The sequence below is a fragment of the Malurus melanocephalus genome, unplaced genomic scaffold (assembly GCF_030028575.1).
Source record: "Malurus melanocephalus ecotype Western Australia unplaced genomic scaffold, MMel_1.1 scaffold_14, whole genome shotgun sequence".
Taxonomy (NCBI): domain Eukaryota; kingdom Metazoa; phylum Chordata; class Aves; order Passeriformes; family Maluridae; genus Malurus; species Malurus melanocephalus.
Genome location: NW_026623246.1, coordinates 1169765 through 1184981, shown reverse-complemented (window position 1 = coordinate 1184981; position 15217 = coordinate 1169765). Strand labels below are relative to the sequence as shown.

Below are 15217 nucleotides of genomic sequence, written 5' to 3'. Positions count from 1 at the left end.
TTAGATAACTGTTTTAATAGAAAGGGGAAATCTACATAGTAACATGCTAAACTTACTAAGTGACTGAATTTTAAAAAAATGCTTTCTCTACATTTTACAGAATTCGCTGTTTCTACGATAGGACAAGTTATGCTGTTGTTAGAAGTCTTTCAGTAGAAAGGAATTGTTTAGGCAAGAGGGGCAATGTTTCCTAGCAGCTAGCATAAGACATTCAYAGACTAGCTTCTCCTAGGATTTTGCATGTGCTCCTGGTTTGTGATACGATTTATGAAAATGAGCTCTCTGTGCCCTATTTTAACCATCTGTACAGTAGATTAAATATTTTTACTAGAAGTGCTGTAAGCCTTATTTAATATTTGTAAAGTGCTTAGACATCCCTGGGAGCTGACATGAAAGTGTCATTGTGCGAGAGAGGAATTTGCAAATAATAACTGTAAAGCATTTCTGGCACACATCTGTTAAAGCAAATGTTTCTCAATTTCAGGTGTAACCTCCCTCCAACCACGGGAAATATTAGCAAAGATGTTGGCAATAAAACAAACCTTGTGACTGTTAATCCAAGTATCATAGCTCAGAAGTGAGTACTACTGCAAATCTGTTTCTTCGCAATGGTGTATAATTGTTTGACATGATTTAGATTTTCGTGGAAATCCATTAGGATACCAGCCTAGAGAACAGTGCATGTAGATTACCCCGTGAAGCCTCAGTTTCCCATGTACAATATGTACTAGTCTAAGTGGAAATCTTCTAAACTTGCCTTTTTTGTAGCATTAAGGAGTCAGCAATACCCTGATTTGCAAGTGCCTCAGCTGAWACTAGTCAACAATTTATGGCAGAGTAAAACTGATGATTGTAAGCTCAAGCCTCTTCTTTTCCCCCCATGACCCTCATGACCTCAAGCACTTAGAAAGAAATTGTAATCATAAATCAGGAAAGCTTGGAAATGTGTGTCCAGCTCTATCAGCAGGTCTGTGAGCACATGTTCTTAGGTAATGTACTTAGAGGCTGTTCTGATGAAGGCTATTTCCTGAATGGAGGCCCAGTTTCTGTAATCCATTTCTTCAACCCACGTGAAAGCTGCTTGCTCACTCACTTTTTTCTCAGCAGGGGTGGATATTTTTTTTTCACAATCTTGATGAAAAGAAAATCTAATAAGTCCAACCTGACTAATCTGACATCTTCAGCAGGCTGGAACTGCAGCTTATCTATGAAAAGGACTGCAGTGGCATGTTATTTACTGCTTGCTAATCTTACTGTATCTTATTGTCTGTCATAACTGCATTGTCAAAAAGACATCAGGCAAAGCTGGGTTGCTTTTTTCTTTTTCTCCTTGAAAGGAAGAAGAAAAAAGTTYAGTGAGTACACAGAAATAACTAACAGGCATTTTTCATTGATTCAGGGATAGAACTTCATTTTTTGCCATGAGTAGTATTATAATGCTTATAGAGCCCCTTTTGACTTAAATGAAGATGAATTATTGCTTCTCCAAAAATAAATTTAGCTCATTGATGTTAGTGGGGCTGTTCAAGAGTATGAGGAAGGGAAATGGTCCAATGACTCAGCATCCTTGGTGACTACTGACCCGATGCACAATTTTTCTGGGCTTGATCAGTGTTCTGCCGCAGCTGCACTCATTTTTTAGCCAAATTAAGTCACACTAGGGTTAATAGGAGTTACACTGAAGGAAATACGAGCTAAACCTGAGGATTAACTGAGATTATTAGAGGACTTTATGATTTAAAAAATRTCTATTTAAATACTCAGAGACCACGGTAAATGTTTTTCAAGAAGAAGCAAGAAGCAACTTGGTACCCTTTAGCAGAACTATGTTTGTTTCTTCTCTCAGGAGACCTATTYCAACATTATTCCCTGTAATTTCGAATTCTGTGTTTGCATACTGGCTTAGTCTGATGTTATTATTGTGAAGGTTAATCAGCTTTTGAACTGCGTCTGTCAGGATGTGCAACATAGGTGAACTCTCGTGGAGAAAAGCACAGTTCTTATGTGTCCTAATGGAACTGGGCTACACTTCTCATAGTGGCAGAGATGGAAAGGAGATAGAGACAAGGTTGAGTTGTCCAGGTTTCTATCTGAGGAAGATTAGAGGTTTGAATTCTGTTCTGGAGGCTCAGTACATTACACTGAATAAAACCAGTGAAAGTTCTTGGAGTRGAGGCCAGAAATTCACCCTTCAGACACTTTTCCTAGACGTAGACTCAGGCATTTCTTGCTCGCTTTGGCTGTGTGACTCTTGTATGCGCAGAAAATAAATTCTCATCATTTGTGAAGTTAGAGCTCTGAGGCTTTATGGATATCCATGTGCTCCCTTTTTAGCTGAAGGAGATAAACAGGCATGCCTATATTTTTAGCTGTTTTGAAAAGATATAAAAGGCAGGTAAAACCCTGCAAAACATGAGCTCACACTAATCTTTAATACTCYGAGATTGTTCAAAAGGGCTCTTGGATTTCCACACAGGGCAGATAACAGAGATTTTGAAGAGATATTTTTGTATACTTATTGATGTAAGAAACACATTTCAAAAACACATACACTACATATTTGAGTGCATGTGTTTTTAAAAAGTGAAAGTATGAACACAGGTTTTTTTTTTGTATACTACTTAATTTATTGATCAATTCAGTAAATAGGTCCTAGTCTCRTTAGCAGTGAATTTCATCTGCTTCAGTATCTCCTGTGTTGCCAATTCAATTCTGTGTAGTGTGTTTTTATTATACAATAGTCAGATTTTCGTAGCACATATAACAACTTATAATAGGGTGATATAAATTTACAATGTAGACAGGCTGAACTGGTGCAGCAGAGTTCATAATGCATCTTTGCAAGTGCATTTGTGYTGTTTTGGTCTGTAATGTTTGTATCAATACTACATTCCAGTCCTGAAATTTTGTGCTTTGCAGATACAACAAGCTAAATGAAAAGAAGACAGAATTTCTGGAAAACATTGCGGTCTATGGAGATGCTTTTCTTTTACTGCCAGCATTTTCCTTCAGAAGTAACACAGCCACTTCTTTTAAAGTATATCACACTCTGAAAGAGTTCAAAGCTACCCAAAGGGCAATATTTTTTCACCCCACTTATCTGAAAAGTCTTGCCCAGTTCTGGAGAACTAAGGGTGTGAAAGCCTATCGGTTGTCATCTGGTTTTATGATCACTAGTGCTGCCCTTGAGCTGTGTGAGAATGTGAAGCTCTATGGTTTCTGGCCTTTCTCAAAATCTACGGAGAAGATGCCAATCAGCCACCACTATTATGACAACCAGCTGCCTAAACCTGGTTTTCATGCAATGCCCAAAGAATACAACCAGATCCTTCAGCTTCATGGCAAAGGCATTTTGAAGTTGCAGTTTGGTAAATGTGAATCAGACTAAAAAGGTAGGTCCCATTCTTACCACATAAAATGTCTTYATTTCRCATRTGTGCCAAGGGAAAACTTGTTTTAYGAAGTRTGASTCTGTTCTTCCTTAGACAGACATTTATACCTTACATTCAATGGTAGTTTTATTCCTAAATAARTGAAAGATTGGATTTTTCTGAATAAATATGTATCAGAGAGTTGAGAAATGTTTTCTAATTGTGATCATTAGATGGGGAGCATAGCTAAGTACAGATCAACCCCAAAAATCAGTCAGTCAGTAGTGTCTCCTTGTMTCAGATACATGYCTTTGCCARCCTATGTTTGGTTTGGTGKCAGTTCCCAGCAAYCAGAYTCCTTTGAGAATTGTTTTATTAAARGCATTCACATATTGTGATCTTTGAAAGGAGGTGCCTAATCCTGGCACAGCCTTTCGAGATGTATCTCTCCAGAGAACAGGGTATGGATGAGGATTGTTCCATGAGGGGGAAGCATGYATCCATAGCCTCATTCCCTCTTGTTAGGTAAAGATTAGAGCAGTGTGTGCTCASGGCCCGGGGCTGCAGAACAGCTTGCAGAGAGCAGTGAGGGAGCTGCCATACACTAAAGCAGATCTTGCTGAGCATTTTACCTTGAGGCAGCTTGGAATCTGGGAGTTACAAATGTAGGATGAARTGTTATTCCCTTTCCTCTGTTCTTTCTGTCCCAGCCCCTTGCACCTCTACTTTCTGTATATTTCCTCAGAGAAATGCAGCAGAGTCTGGCCTCTGTCTGACCTTGAGCCAATTTACTGTGTACACGCTAGAGATGATGATGAAAAGATTTGTCTGCATGTTTTCAATCTTGATTTGCCCTGTTGACAAAATAAGTCCAATATGTATAAATACAATTTCATCTTTTAAGCTAACTCAGAAGTTCCTGAACTCACAATACTGTTGCCAGAGTCTTCTTTCACAGAACTCTGTTTTTCCAGGGGGTTCAAGTTAATGTAACAGTAAGTGAAATGTACAGTTGAACTGCTATTGTATACGACATGCTTTAATTGGACTGATGTAATCTCATGACTGTACTACTCAAGTTAAATAAATTAAAATAGCATCATTGTTCAAGCCAGAAATTTTAAGCTTAAAAGCTAAGGGCTTTCCTTCAGGCTAGGTTTTGAAATGTATTTGAAAATATCCTTTGTTGGTATTTAGAAAACATGTTGTCAAAGATMCATTCACACTTAGTTTTAACAGAGAATGCTAAGTTTTAAAAAAGCAGATTGCTAGCACCTATAAGGCACAATTTTATTCAGTTACAAGGATTTTTTAAGAAATGGAAAAATAAATGTCTTTCACAGATTATTAGAATAATATAGAACCTGTGAGAAGGGACCTAGAATCCATGTAGTGAATCCMTTCTCCTCATCCATGCAGTAGATTACCTAGGAGGAGTTGAATTGAGTGAATATATATGCAGTTTCATGTGGCTAAGGTATGATTTTTTTGCTTATAAAAGGTTGCAGCATATTGGAAAGGTTAAGAAATACATAATGTATTTTTTTTAGTGGCTGAGATGCTTATATCCAGCAGTTTCCACTGTATTTATTATTCCTRTAATATAAATCATCGGAGACATATTGTGTAATTTTAATTGTAGCAACTACACCAGCTAAGAAAATGAAGGGCAGCTCTTTAGAAATATTTACCTTAGAGAGAAACAGATAGAAGCCACAAAAATGTGTAAGTATCTGTRTGTGTTAATTAAATGCTGTCCATGCTTTGACAGACTGAAAATCACTTGTGGCCATATTTGCAAAATATGCTGTAAAGAAAAAAAAAACCCACAAGAAGAATAAGTTGTGCTGCCATAATTTACACTTACATTTGCAAAGAGAAAACCAAAGAAATTAAATGCTTTCAGTATGAGCTACCATTCTGCTCGTATTATCAACTATTAGAGATAATTGAAATTCTATAATGAGCATWTTTCACTGAAGATGACCTTTTCTAAAAATTGAACAATCTCCTTTCTCTTTTCAATTTCCATTTTATGTTCTTCCTCATGTCCAGTGTTCTTCCTTGTTTGTGGGTAGCTGAAGGGTCCTTACACCAGTGGGTGCCAACACAAGGCCCAGGCAGAACTTCCCACACACATTACTGGGACACCAAAGTTTGCTGCAGTAAATAAGTGAAGGAAGCTGCTCTGCTGCAAACACCTGTTGGGAGAGTACAACTGCATCCCAGTTAATAATTTTTTGCAATGTTGCTCTTAAACACCACCCTTGTCACTGGAAAAGTGAACTATTCTTATTGGAKAGAGAGAATTATCAGATGTGAGAGCCCTGTAGAGTCCCACAATGTGAGAAATTCTGCCTTAATAYTCTCTCCTGTACTTTTATGATTATGTTCAACAGACATGTACAGGTCATGTAAAGTAGGTGCCCACCTATCACAGAGGGTCAAACGGAAAATGCAGCAACAGCAAAATCTTGAAATATAATTAAAATAACGATCTCTATTRTTTTGTACTAGATTATCAAATCATTTTTGCTATGGCCCTGCAGCTGAAGGAAGTCTTGTTTGGTCATTGAAGGGCATGTCATTAACTTCAAGTAAATACAGGTTCAAGGAGGGGCARTGACCTGATTCATATTTAAAAATAGAAAAAAAATCTGATTACAAAAATTGTCAGATGATAAATTAATCAGACTGGCATAAATTTGATTGCCCAGAASCCTGGTTAAAATGCAAATTTGACTGAGAATCCATCATGTTTTCTGTTTGCTAGAAAAAGAGAGCAAGGAAAATGATTATGTGTTGCTTTGACATACAGAACAGTAACATTAGGCAGCTGCTCAGAAGAGTCAGTCAACACANCAAAAAAAAACAACACAGAAAGGAAGAATGAAACCCACTCTGAGCCTGGGGAAAAAAATAATGCTCAGTTGTCATAGCAGAAGGACAGAGGGAGGAGGGCTTGATCAGAAGTGTTGCTGGTGGTTAAGAAGTAAAARCTGCTGAACCTCCCCCTGTCTATTTTACCTGGAAAGTAAAAACTTGGAGTTTTTTTAACTCCAACCAAACAATTAAATGTGATCTATTTCTGACAGAGAGCAGCAGAGGCTCTATCCACTCTAGGTGAAACTGCCAGAGCAGCATCCTGTAAAGCAGGGGAATGCCTGCTTACTTGCTCAGGAGCTGACATCAAAAAGAATCATTTTGTTMCAAACCCTGTCATCATATGATATTTTTTTTTTAGTCTTGAAATTTGCTGCAATCCAAGTAGGTAATAAATACTGTTACACATAACCTATTTATAGCAGTAGAATGCCAACATGAGCTTAARTTCTGTGGAACTTCTTTTATGCTTGTGGTGTCCCAGTGCAGCTAGAGAAATAAGAACTACCTCACAGTTCACTTTTAATTACCTTGAGAAAAATGAATACCACATTTTAAAATAAGGATGCTTCCAGATTCCTATCAGACAGCCATATTACAGGCTATGTTTGACTTGGGCAAATATTATCCAATGTGAAATTATTAGATATTGAAAGAAAGGTTTTGTGCCTTAGAGTCCCTACAGTACAGCTTTTAAGCACACACTTTGCATGTGAGTACAGTGAATCAAATTTCCATTTTAAGAATAATATCAGTAATGAAACAAATGGAGATAAATTACTTCTGGTTTAGGTAAAAACCACCAGAATAGAAAAGTGTAGATTAAATCAAATTAGAAATGATGTTAGATTTCAATTCAAATGAAGAAATATTTACTATCTAGAAAGGTTTTGTTTGGGTTTTCCACAACAGAACTATCCTGTTAAAGAAACAGAGTAGTTGCAGTGTCTGACTACTTCAAAATATGAGTAAGAKAATGTAATTTAGAACATACCCATATTCAGATTAGCAGTGGATATACCCCCATGAAGATACTGGTTAGACCCAGCCTTGGTTAGCTTAGGAAGCTTGGAAGRGTGTGGTGCAGGTAGGGTAAACATGAGCATTTCTGGGGGTATTCAAATGAAGGAGTCCTCCTTTAGAAAGGGCAGATGCTCAAGTTAGACCAGGCACGAGCATTCCARTTTAGCCAGGAGAATTCTGAGATTCTCCCTAATAGATCTCACAGACTCGCAGTCTGAAATAGAGATGAAAAGCAGATGCAGAAGGTGCAATGCATACACAGAAGACTAAACTCTTGGCTTATTTCAAGTATAACAAGAAGTTTTTCCACTGTACAAGAAATACCAATAACATATTTTATTGTTTTAATTCCAGGGTGATGATCCTAAGGAGACAATTTGTGTGTATCTCAGCAGTTCGGTGTTGGATTTGATCTCATGCGATTTTGTGAGCATTAAACTGCGTTATTACAAGAGAGAAATATTTTACACTTGGGGAGAAAAGGGAGTGATTTTTTCACACAATAACTGCTACATTTACGAATTTTGAGTGATCATTTTGTAAAATACAAAGTAATGATTTAGAAAATTCTGAAATTCMGTACTATTGGTTTAAATTGTAGCAAAGCACAATCTCAGGATGGTGGCAATATGTGGCATTCATCATGTGTTGCTTCCTAGAGGATCATTAAAATATTTTGACATAAGACCTCTGGTTTTGTTGATATCAYATAATATAGGCAATAGTCTCTGTATGGTGGCTGCATGAGTTGGCAATGAACGTTTTCAATTAGGAGCTTCATCCTGTAAATACTGGCATTTGTCTACATGAGAGAAGTGATGAGAAGAGCTGCAGAGGAGTAATTAATTCAGAGCCATGTCATTCTTAGTTTGTCCCAGGGTGCACAGATGAGAAAATCCCTCAGGTTAGAGGTGGTTAAGTGGTTTATGGGCTTTCATTTTGTGGGCAGTAAGTAATGCTGTGGATTTAATAGGCTTTCATTTTGTGAGAAATAAATGATGCTGTGGATTTAATGGGATCACTCATATGAGTGATGTTAATTCTGAGAAGAGGTGTATGAATGACCAGAGCTGTATAATTATTTATAAACCACTCTGCTTGCTTCTGCTCCTGCCTTGAGATCCAGTTCAGATCCAAATGAGGACAGTGAACCAGGTTCTGCRCTACAATCCCCAGAGTCCTGGTAGGGCATGACTTCTTGCCATTCCAGCTTTGTGTCTTGGCTGATACATGAGATGGAATTTCCATTAGAAAGATGACAAAGGTACCAAGCCTGTAATTTGATTTCTTTTCACGTAGTATAACTTGTATCTATATGTGACTACAGATAATGAAACTTCATTAAGCATTATTAGAAGAATGTTCCTCTTACCATCACTACACCATGATGTATGAGAAAAGTGACTATATTCACTCAATTTATAACCTATGCAGTTCTTTAAATTTTCCATGTGGTTCAAGAAAACATGGGGAGAACCATCCTGCGACAAGAGAAAATGAAATATMAGCCCAGTGGAAAGAATCACTTTAACATTTACAGGGGCTATGACAAGCGGTTGCACCCTAGCTTTAACTTCTCATATGTTTATATGTTCTACTGCAGGAAAAAAAACCCAACCAAGCAAGCAAACAAAATTTAAAAATATTAATAACCAGATTCTGTTAAGCTTCACTGAATTTTTTGAGAGTCCTGTGGATGGTCGGTTCAAATATAGTGTCATTCTCATTTTACAGTCAGATAGTATCAGGTATTTAATTTACTAGAACTCCATTGGCTACTGCAGCATTAAATCCCAAATCAACTGATTTAAAGAGCATTCAGTGTTCCTCTCTTCAAGGATTATATCTGCAAAAAAAATTCCCACTTTAATGAATTGAACCTAATGAAATAAGGTTCAAAAAAAACCTTTTAAATGTATACTTCATAGAAGCATTACTGTATTGTAATATTTGAAAGCTTACCTTGCAGCAGTTTTATAATCACSTAAACACTCCTGGAAGTATTAGAATCAATCATTACAGTTACAGATCTGTTGATTGAGACACATTCAGCATCTGAATCCATTTCCAAGATAATGATATCAGAATCCAGTRTTACTCCYGCCAAAGCAGAAATACCCTAATAAATTCWGCCTGCAAATATCAGAAATAAAGTCCWTTCTTTGAAATAAGGGGTTTTAAARAATGCCATTGCTTTGGGGCAATGGCTGATGCCCTTAATACACATGTGGACCTCTGAGTGTCAGTAGAGCCTYTAACARCTACAAAGACAGAATTCAGCTGATGAGTCCATCTGCATTACCAGCTGGTGACGTGGTCCCAGCACCACAATCCACATTGTTTCTTCCCCTGCAGTGAGATTTTGCCATTTTCTGGCCACAGGCATCTGCTGCTCATGTGCAGAGAGCTGCCTGCTGCAAGAAGCTGTATCCATGTACAAGAGTCACAGATGATTGCCTACTGGAACATCCTCGTTATAGATCAAATAAAAATTTGCTCCCAAAAGAGCATCTCCTATGCTATAAATCACTCACGTGAACAGCCCCAGAATATTTTTAGTAGAAGTTGTGCAAAGTGATGCAGTTGTTCTTTGGGTGATGCAAACAGCCAAGTCTGAGGAGAACCTTGCTGCATTTCATCCATAGAAACGAAGGCCCACCTGTGTCCACACAAGGACTGTAACTTATTCCAGTCTATCATAGAGCAGTGAGATGATTTTGACTGTGTAGCAGCTATATGGTTTATCTTGGGGAAAATTCATACCTATTTTAGAGGTTCTTGCATTGTATCCAGAACAATTGCAAATGCTCTTTGTGTACATAGAGATAATGCAAGATCATTCATTGTTCAGACTAAATTCAGTTTGCTACTCAGCACAAGTAAAGGGGCAAAACCTGGCTGTGTGAAGCAGAAGATCAGGAGRGGATAAAATGAAATTTATTTAGAGCAGAGAAGCAACTTTATTCCAAAAGCGTTTGTTAGTTAGTACCATATTGCATTGTCTCAGTGAATAAATGTAAACAGTGTTCCATGACACACCATGAAGAGCTGAAGTTACTGTGTGGCTGAACTATTTCAGTGCCGCTACTTTATTTAAAACACATRTGTATTAGTAACTGGAAAGATGGTCAGAATACATTTTAAGAGAGGTTCAACCAAAAAGAGGAATCCTATGCTAGCTTCCTTGACAAAAAGAKGTCTTAGCTGAAGGAACATGATGTACCTCTCATAAATCAGAGCAAATGGAAATTTCTGTTGCATGGACAGATTCTTGACTTCTCACCACTGTTTCCATTATGTTTAATCTTGCCAGTGACCTGAAGACCTGATCTTTCATGTTCTCAAGGCTCTCAATGATTTGTGTGGAACACAGACTGATAAGAAATGCATGAAGGAATTGTTGACCTTTCCTACCCTTTCCTACAAATGCTCTTAACTCTCCATAGAACAAAAATACACCCTATTAGACTTTAGWTTAAGAACCTGAGGCCTTGCTCCAAACATGAAGTTATTATGAGACTTTAGTTGCATCCGCTTCATGCTACAGGCAGGCAGACTTGTACAYTATAGCTAGTGGTGCTGTGTGCTGGGTACCTGGGTCGTGTTAATTCGTGTGCAGGCTGGGCAAGTTAATCGTGGCATTTCTGTATCACAGRGTACATTAGATCGGTCGAGACTTGCTGGAGTACACTCACTGTGGGAGGTGATGTTTTSTTGGGTAGCTGAATAAATTATTTCYCACTTATTTTAYATCTGTGCCAGGTTAATAACAGTAAATGGATTTTGTACCTGGCTGGGAATGTTTATGATACTTTTGCAAGACTAAACCAACATCAATTTGGATTAAGGATTCTTGACCAAAGGTTAGGAAGGACCTTTCAGTTCCCTCTATTTCACATGAGGAATATTCATTTTTAGGGTTTGTGGGCCTCCAGTGCTGTCACATGCTGTGGAATGAATATTGAGATTAAATAGTTTTCTAAAGATAGAAACACTGACAGTGTGCTAATATTTCCACTGTACCTTTGCAGAGGCTGGCAGTGTCCTTGCATGACTGCATCACAGCATCACTAGATTAAAGCCTGCCCAGCTGCTTTTGTTCTTTTTTCTCCTCTGAATCTCTAATGTTGCATCTTTCTTTAGGATGCAGTGCTGCCTTGAGTTGGTTATTTGTTTTTACCCTGTGGAGTGCTGTGCAGAACTGTTTAGTGTCTGTTAGGGAGTTAGTGTGACTGTGAATCAAACACTGCTATGCTTGCAGCATGGTAAAACATTCTGTAAGTGACTGGGTTTGCACTCAGTGAAGGCAGCTTGGTGTGATATTCACATTGCCTAACTGGAGGTGCTAAAGTTGGTCTGTAGCACCAACTGGTCACTTAAGCTGGAGTGGCTGCATGGTCCAGTCCTTGTTCTTTGTGCTGCACCCCTCCCTTCRTGCCCTGTCTGGCCTTGGCCTGATCCCACACCAGGCTGTTCTGGCACACTGAGATGGTGAAACCCTACCATGGCAACAGAATGAGAGAATTGGTTTTTGCCAAGAGACAGGGGAATTGTAGGGAGTTGCACGGTCAAAGCAAAGCAGGGGTAAGACCATGCAGGTGGGACTGTAGGGACATGACAGSTGCCATTTGTTATCCAGCAGCTGTTGGACAGATTCTGTGGTCCCTCGAAAGCTTGACCAAGTCCAGAAGAYAGCATTGCTGAGGGTCCCAAAGAGAGAGATGGGCCCCTGCAAGGGGGATTGGCATTGCAGCAGCTGTTCTGGTGGGCCAGAGCCCATCTCTCCATGTGGTGCCAGAAGGTSCTTAAGGCACCTACACTAAGGGCTGTAGGTGCCTACACTGCTCATTATTGCTCACCCTTCTTTCTTTCCCATTGCAGTCATTTTAACAAGCTGTTGACCACCAGCAGATTCAGAAATGTTAAGTAGRAAAACTTCTTAGTTCACTGATGGTGAACTTGAATAAATGTGCTTGTTATTTAGCATGCCTTTGCTTTCAGTCTCTTTTAACCCCAGCATTTTAAAAAGCATCTGCAGAGAACAGAGCTGAATAAGGTTTGGGGAAGTTGAGACCAGTTACTCTCACTTTTATTCTCTTTCTTTGGTGCAATAATGAGATGACTGACATACCACCATGCTTGACAGAAGATTAAAATGCCTGTCTTGTGTGAACCAGGAAAAAAACTAAATCATTTGGGTGATTTTGATCCTTCTGTGTCTCTCTAAATTACTAGCAAAATATTCCTGTTGTTGTGTATTAGTTGATTGTATTCAGTGCAAGTATGTGGATCAGTTAATTGATCTAGKTTAATTGATCATGTACAATTAACATGAGCCTGCACAGACTTTGCAGGAGCTAACACAGCTTTGCTTTGCTGACACAGCAATCTAGTTTAGAGGCATTTGACCTAGAGATCTTTTTTTGTCCTATCACTTCTTTCCTGTGACAAATTTGTGGAGAGAGGTCTTGAATATCCATCCGTAGCTCCTCCAGGGACACTCAGGTCCACAAAGCACACATCCACCGGTATGCAGGTTTCTGCAATTCCAAGCCCTAGGAAGATTCTGTGGAGTGCTTTTTTACTGAAACAGCTCTGTCTCAAACAGCTCATAGCCACTTGCTGGATGCTTTGAAGCAGTAGGCTTCTTACACATGAGCCTTTTAGTTAAATGTAYCTTAGTTTGAAATATTCAAAGCCAAGTAATCTTTTATCTTGTGGTACTTCAGCAGCAGATMTCATTAATCTCTGGTTCTGCTAGCCAGCAACAGTGACAAGGGGGTGTGTAGTTACTTTAGAAGGCCCAACTCTATTTTGAATTCTGTCATTTTAGGCAGGGTCATCCTTTTAGTTTCTGGACAGGCAAGTTTCAAATGGTGCTGATTTCTCCGGGTACTCTGGGGAAATCCTTTAGGCTTCTCAGCTACAGAAAACAAGCAGGCAGATTTATATTAATTTTGTTCCAGATTTTCATAAAGAATTTAATTGGCTCTAAATTATCATTATGATCAAGTAGAGCAGAAACACTCTGCAGCATGCCACTAAACAAAGCRACTATTGCTGTTATTTCATGGTCTCCTTTCATAAGGGCACATTTCAGAATACCTTCCTATTCTGGGAACACGGCTCACCAGGGGAATGACCCGGGGTTACTGGGTTACAGCTACAGGGGCAGCAGCCTGTCAGTGTGCTCTCRGTGTCGAGCAAATTCCAGCAACACAAGAGCTTAACACGATGGGAGAACATCAACTTGAGTTCCCCATTGACCAAGGAGTAAGTGTGGTACTGTGATGCGTGGTAATTGAGCTCACATCACCCTGAGCACAAGCAATAATTGCACTTCAGTGTCAGGTGTTGGTAGATGCTGGTTTAAGGATGAAACCAGTCTGGCTGTGAAATACAAGGAGTGGCATCCTCGTGTTGCCATCAAGAGAACATTCAAGCCTGTTTTTTGCTAAATCCTGATGTACCTTCASCAATATATCAGTGTTTGTTGCTGCACCTGGTACTGCTGTGTCTTTTTTTCATCCCTCTTTTCTYCAGTGAGGGAGAAAAGTCACAATTCATGATGGAAGGTTTTAATGATCCCATCATGATTTCAAGGCAAGATCCCATCAGAATGAATCATGCTAATGGTTGTGACAGGATAGCCTATTGTCAATATTGCTGGGTTTAAATTCCTCACTATTCACTTTGGTCCCTGGCAAGAGGAGATTCTTCACAAGTCTGTAGTTCAACAGCATTGCTAGGCTTCTCAGCTCTTGGTTTGGCTGTGAGATGTTTTCCTAAAAGCACCTCCTCCTTGGTGTATTTATTGTCAGTGTTTACAGTACAAACCCATTCTTAAATTCATGTGACATTGTAGTATAACAGTTGGCATTTCTGCATCTTTTTATGTGCTATTTATATAGTAGCTTCATATGTATTCTTTATGTTAATATTCTTGATATTCTCTTGAATACCTAATTGAAATTATTTTAAATATTCATTTTTTAATGCCACCAGAGTAAAGTGTGTGGGAAGTTACATGTCACCTAAAAAAACAGTCATGCAAACCAAAATAGGAGGAGCATTTTTGTTAGTCATTTGGACACTTGCATCTAAGATTTACCTTTTTAGGGTAGGTCTAAGAGGCAGCCTCTGCTTCTTATTTAGTTCAAGCTCTGTGAGTGAGAAAACAGGTAAATGGAGATGTCCTGCATGGGGCTGCTCCTCAGGGATGGCAAATGCATGGCTTTTCTTGACAGAGACTGGTCCAYGTGTCAAAATGTAATTTCATAAAATTACCATGATAGCTTTTGCCCAGAGGTTTCATTGTCTCTTAAAATGTGTATTGTTTGCATTCATTTCAGCTCCATTCTTTCCAATGCAATTGTCAGAGCAGAGCTCATTCCCCCGTGGAGCTGGTATAATTGTGCTTCTCCACATGCGCCAAGCTCTGTGTGAAGCTGCTAGTGTAGGCTCTGCTGCTGCTGTTCCAAAAAGGTTCCTCAAATTTTCTCAAAGTGGAACTTATTTATGTTTTCAGATGTGAACTTGATATTGTCTGAGTAGAATGTGTGCAATGTATTATAGAAATGTCTCTGCGCAGGGTTTAGGAGGAGGCAGGAGCCCCTCAGCCGTGTGTGTGCTTTTATTACAGAAAACCAAGATGAAGTTGTATTGTTGAGTYATCTGTTACAGCTGATTTAATTTGTACTTTGTTTTCATGTTTTAAGTGCCTGATGATTTTTTTGTCAAGGAGGCAATGATTTCACTGTTACAAGGCATACTTAGAATTCTGTACTTGTTACCTGTTCTGTAATAGAATATTTTTGCAATTTATGTTTGGAAATAAAGACTTATTAGGCATAATTGTGCTGGGTTTTTTTCTTTTGTGAATTCCTGAGACTAAACAATCAAAAATATGTCTCCTGAGGCAGTAGCATAGACAATGCATT

General features: G+C 38.7%; 1 protein-coding gene across 2 annotated transcripts in view; it reads left to right on the top strand.

The window, feature by feature from the left end:
* The window catches only part of ST8SIA6 (ST8 alpha-N-acetyl-neuraminide alpha-2,8-sialyltransferase 6), a 44989-nt gene extending 29868 nt beyond the window's left edge, over positions 1-15121 (top strand). For both annotated transcript variants that reach the window (XM_057383397.1, XM_057383388.1), the window contains exons 7-9: positions 485-577; positions 2920-3392; positions 7632-15121. In XM_057383397.1, the coding sequence (XP_057239380.1) occupies positions 485-577; positions 2920-3388 (562 nt within the window). In that variant the 3' untranslated portion in view covers positions 3389-3392; positions 7632-15121. The remainder of the gene's footprint in view (positions 1-484; positions 578-2919; positions 3393-7631) is intronic.
* The last annotated feature ends 96 nt before the right edge of the window (positions 15122-15217 follow it).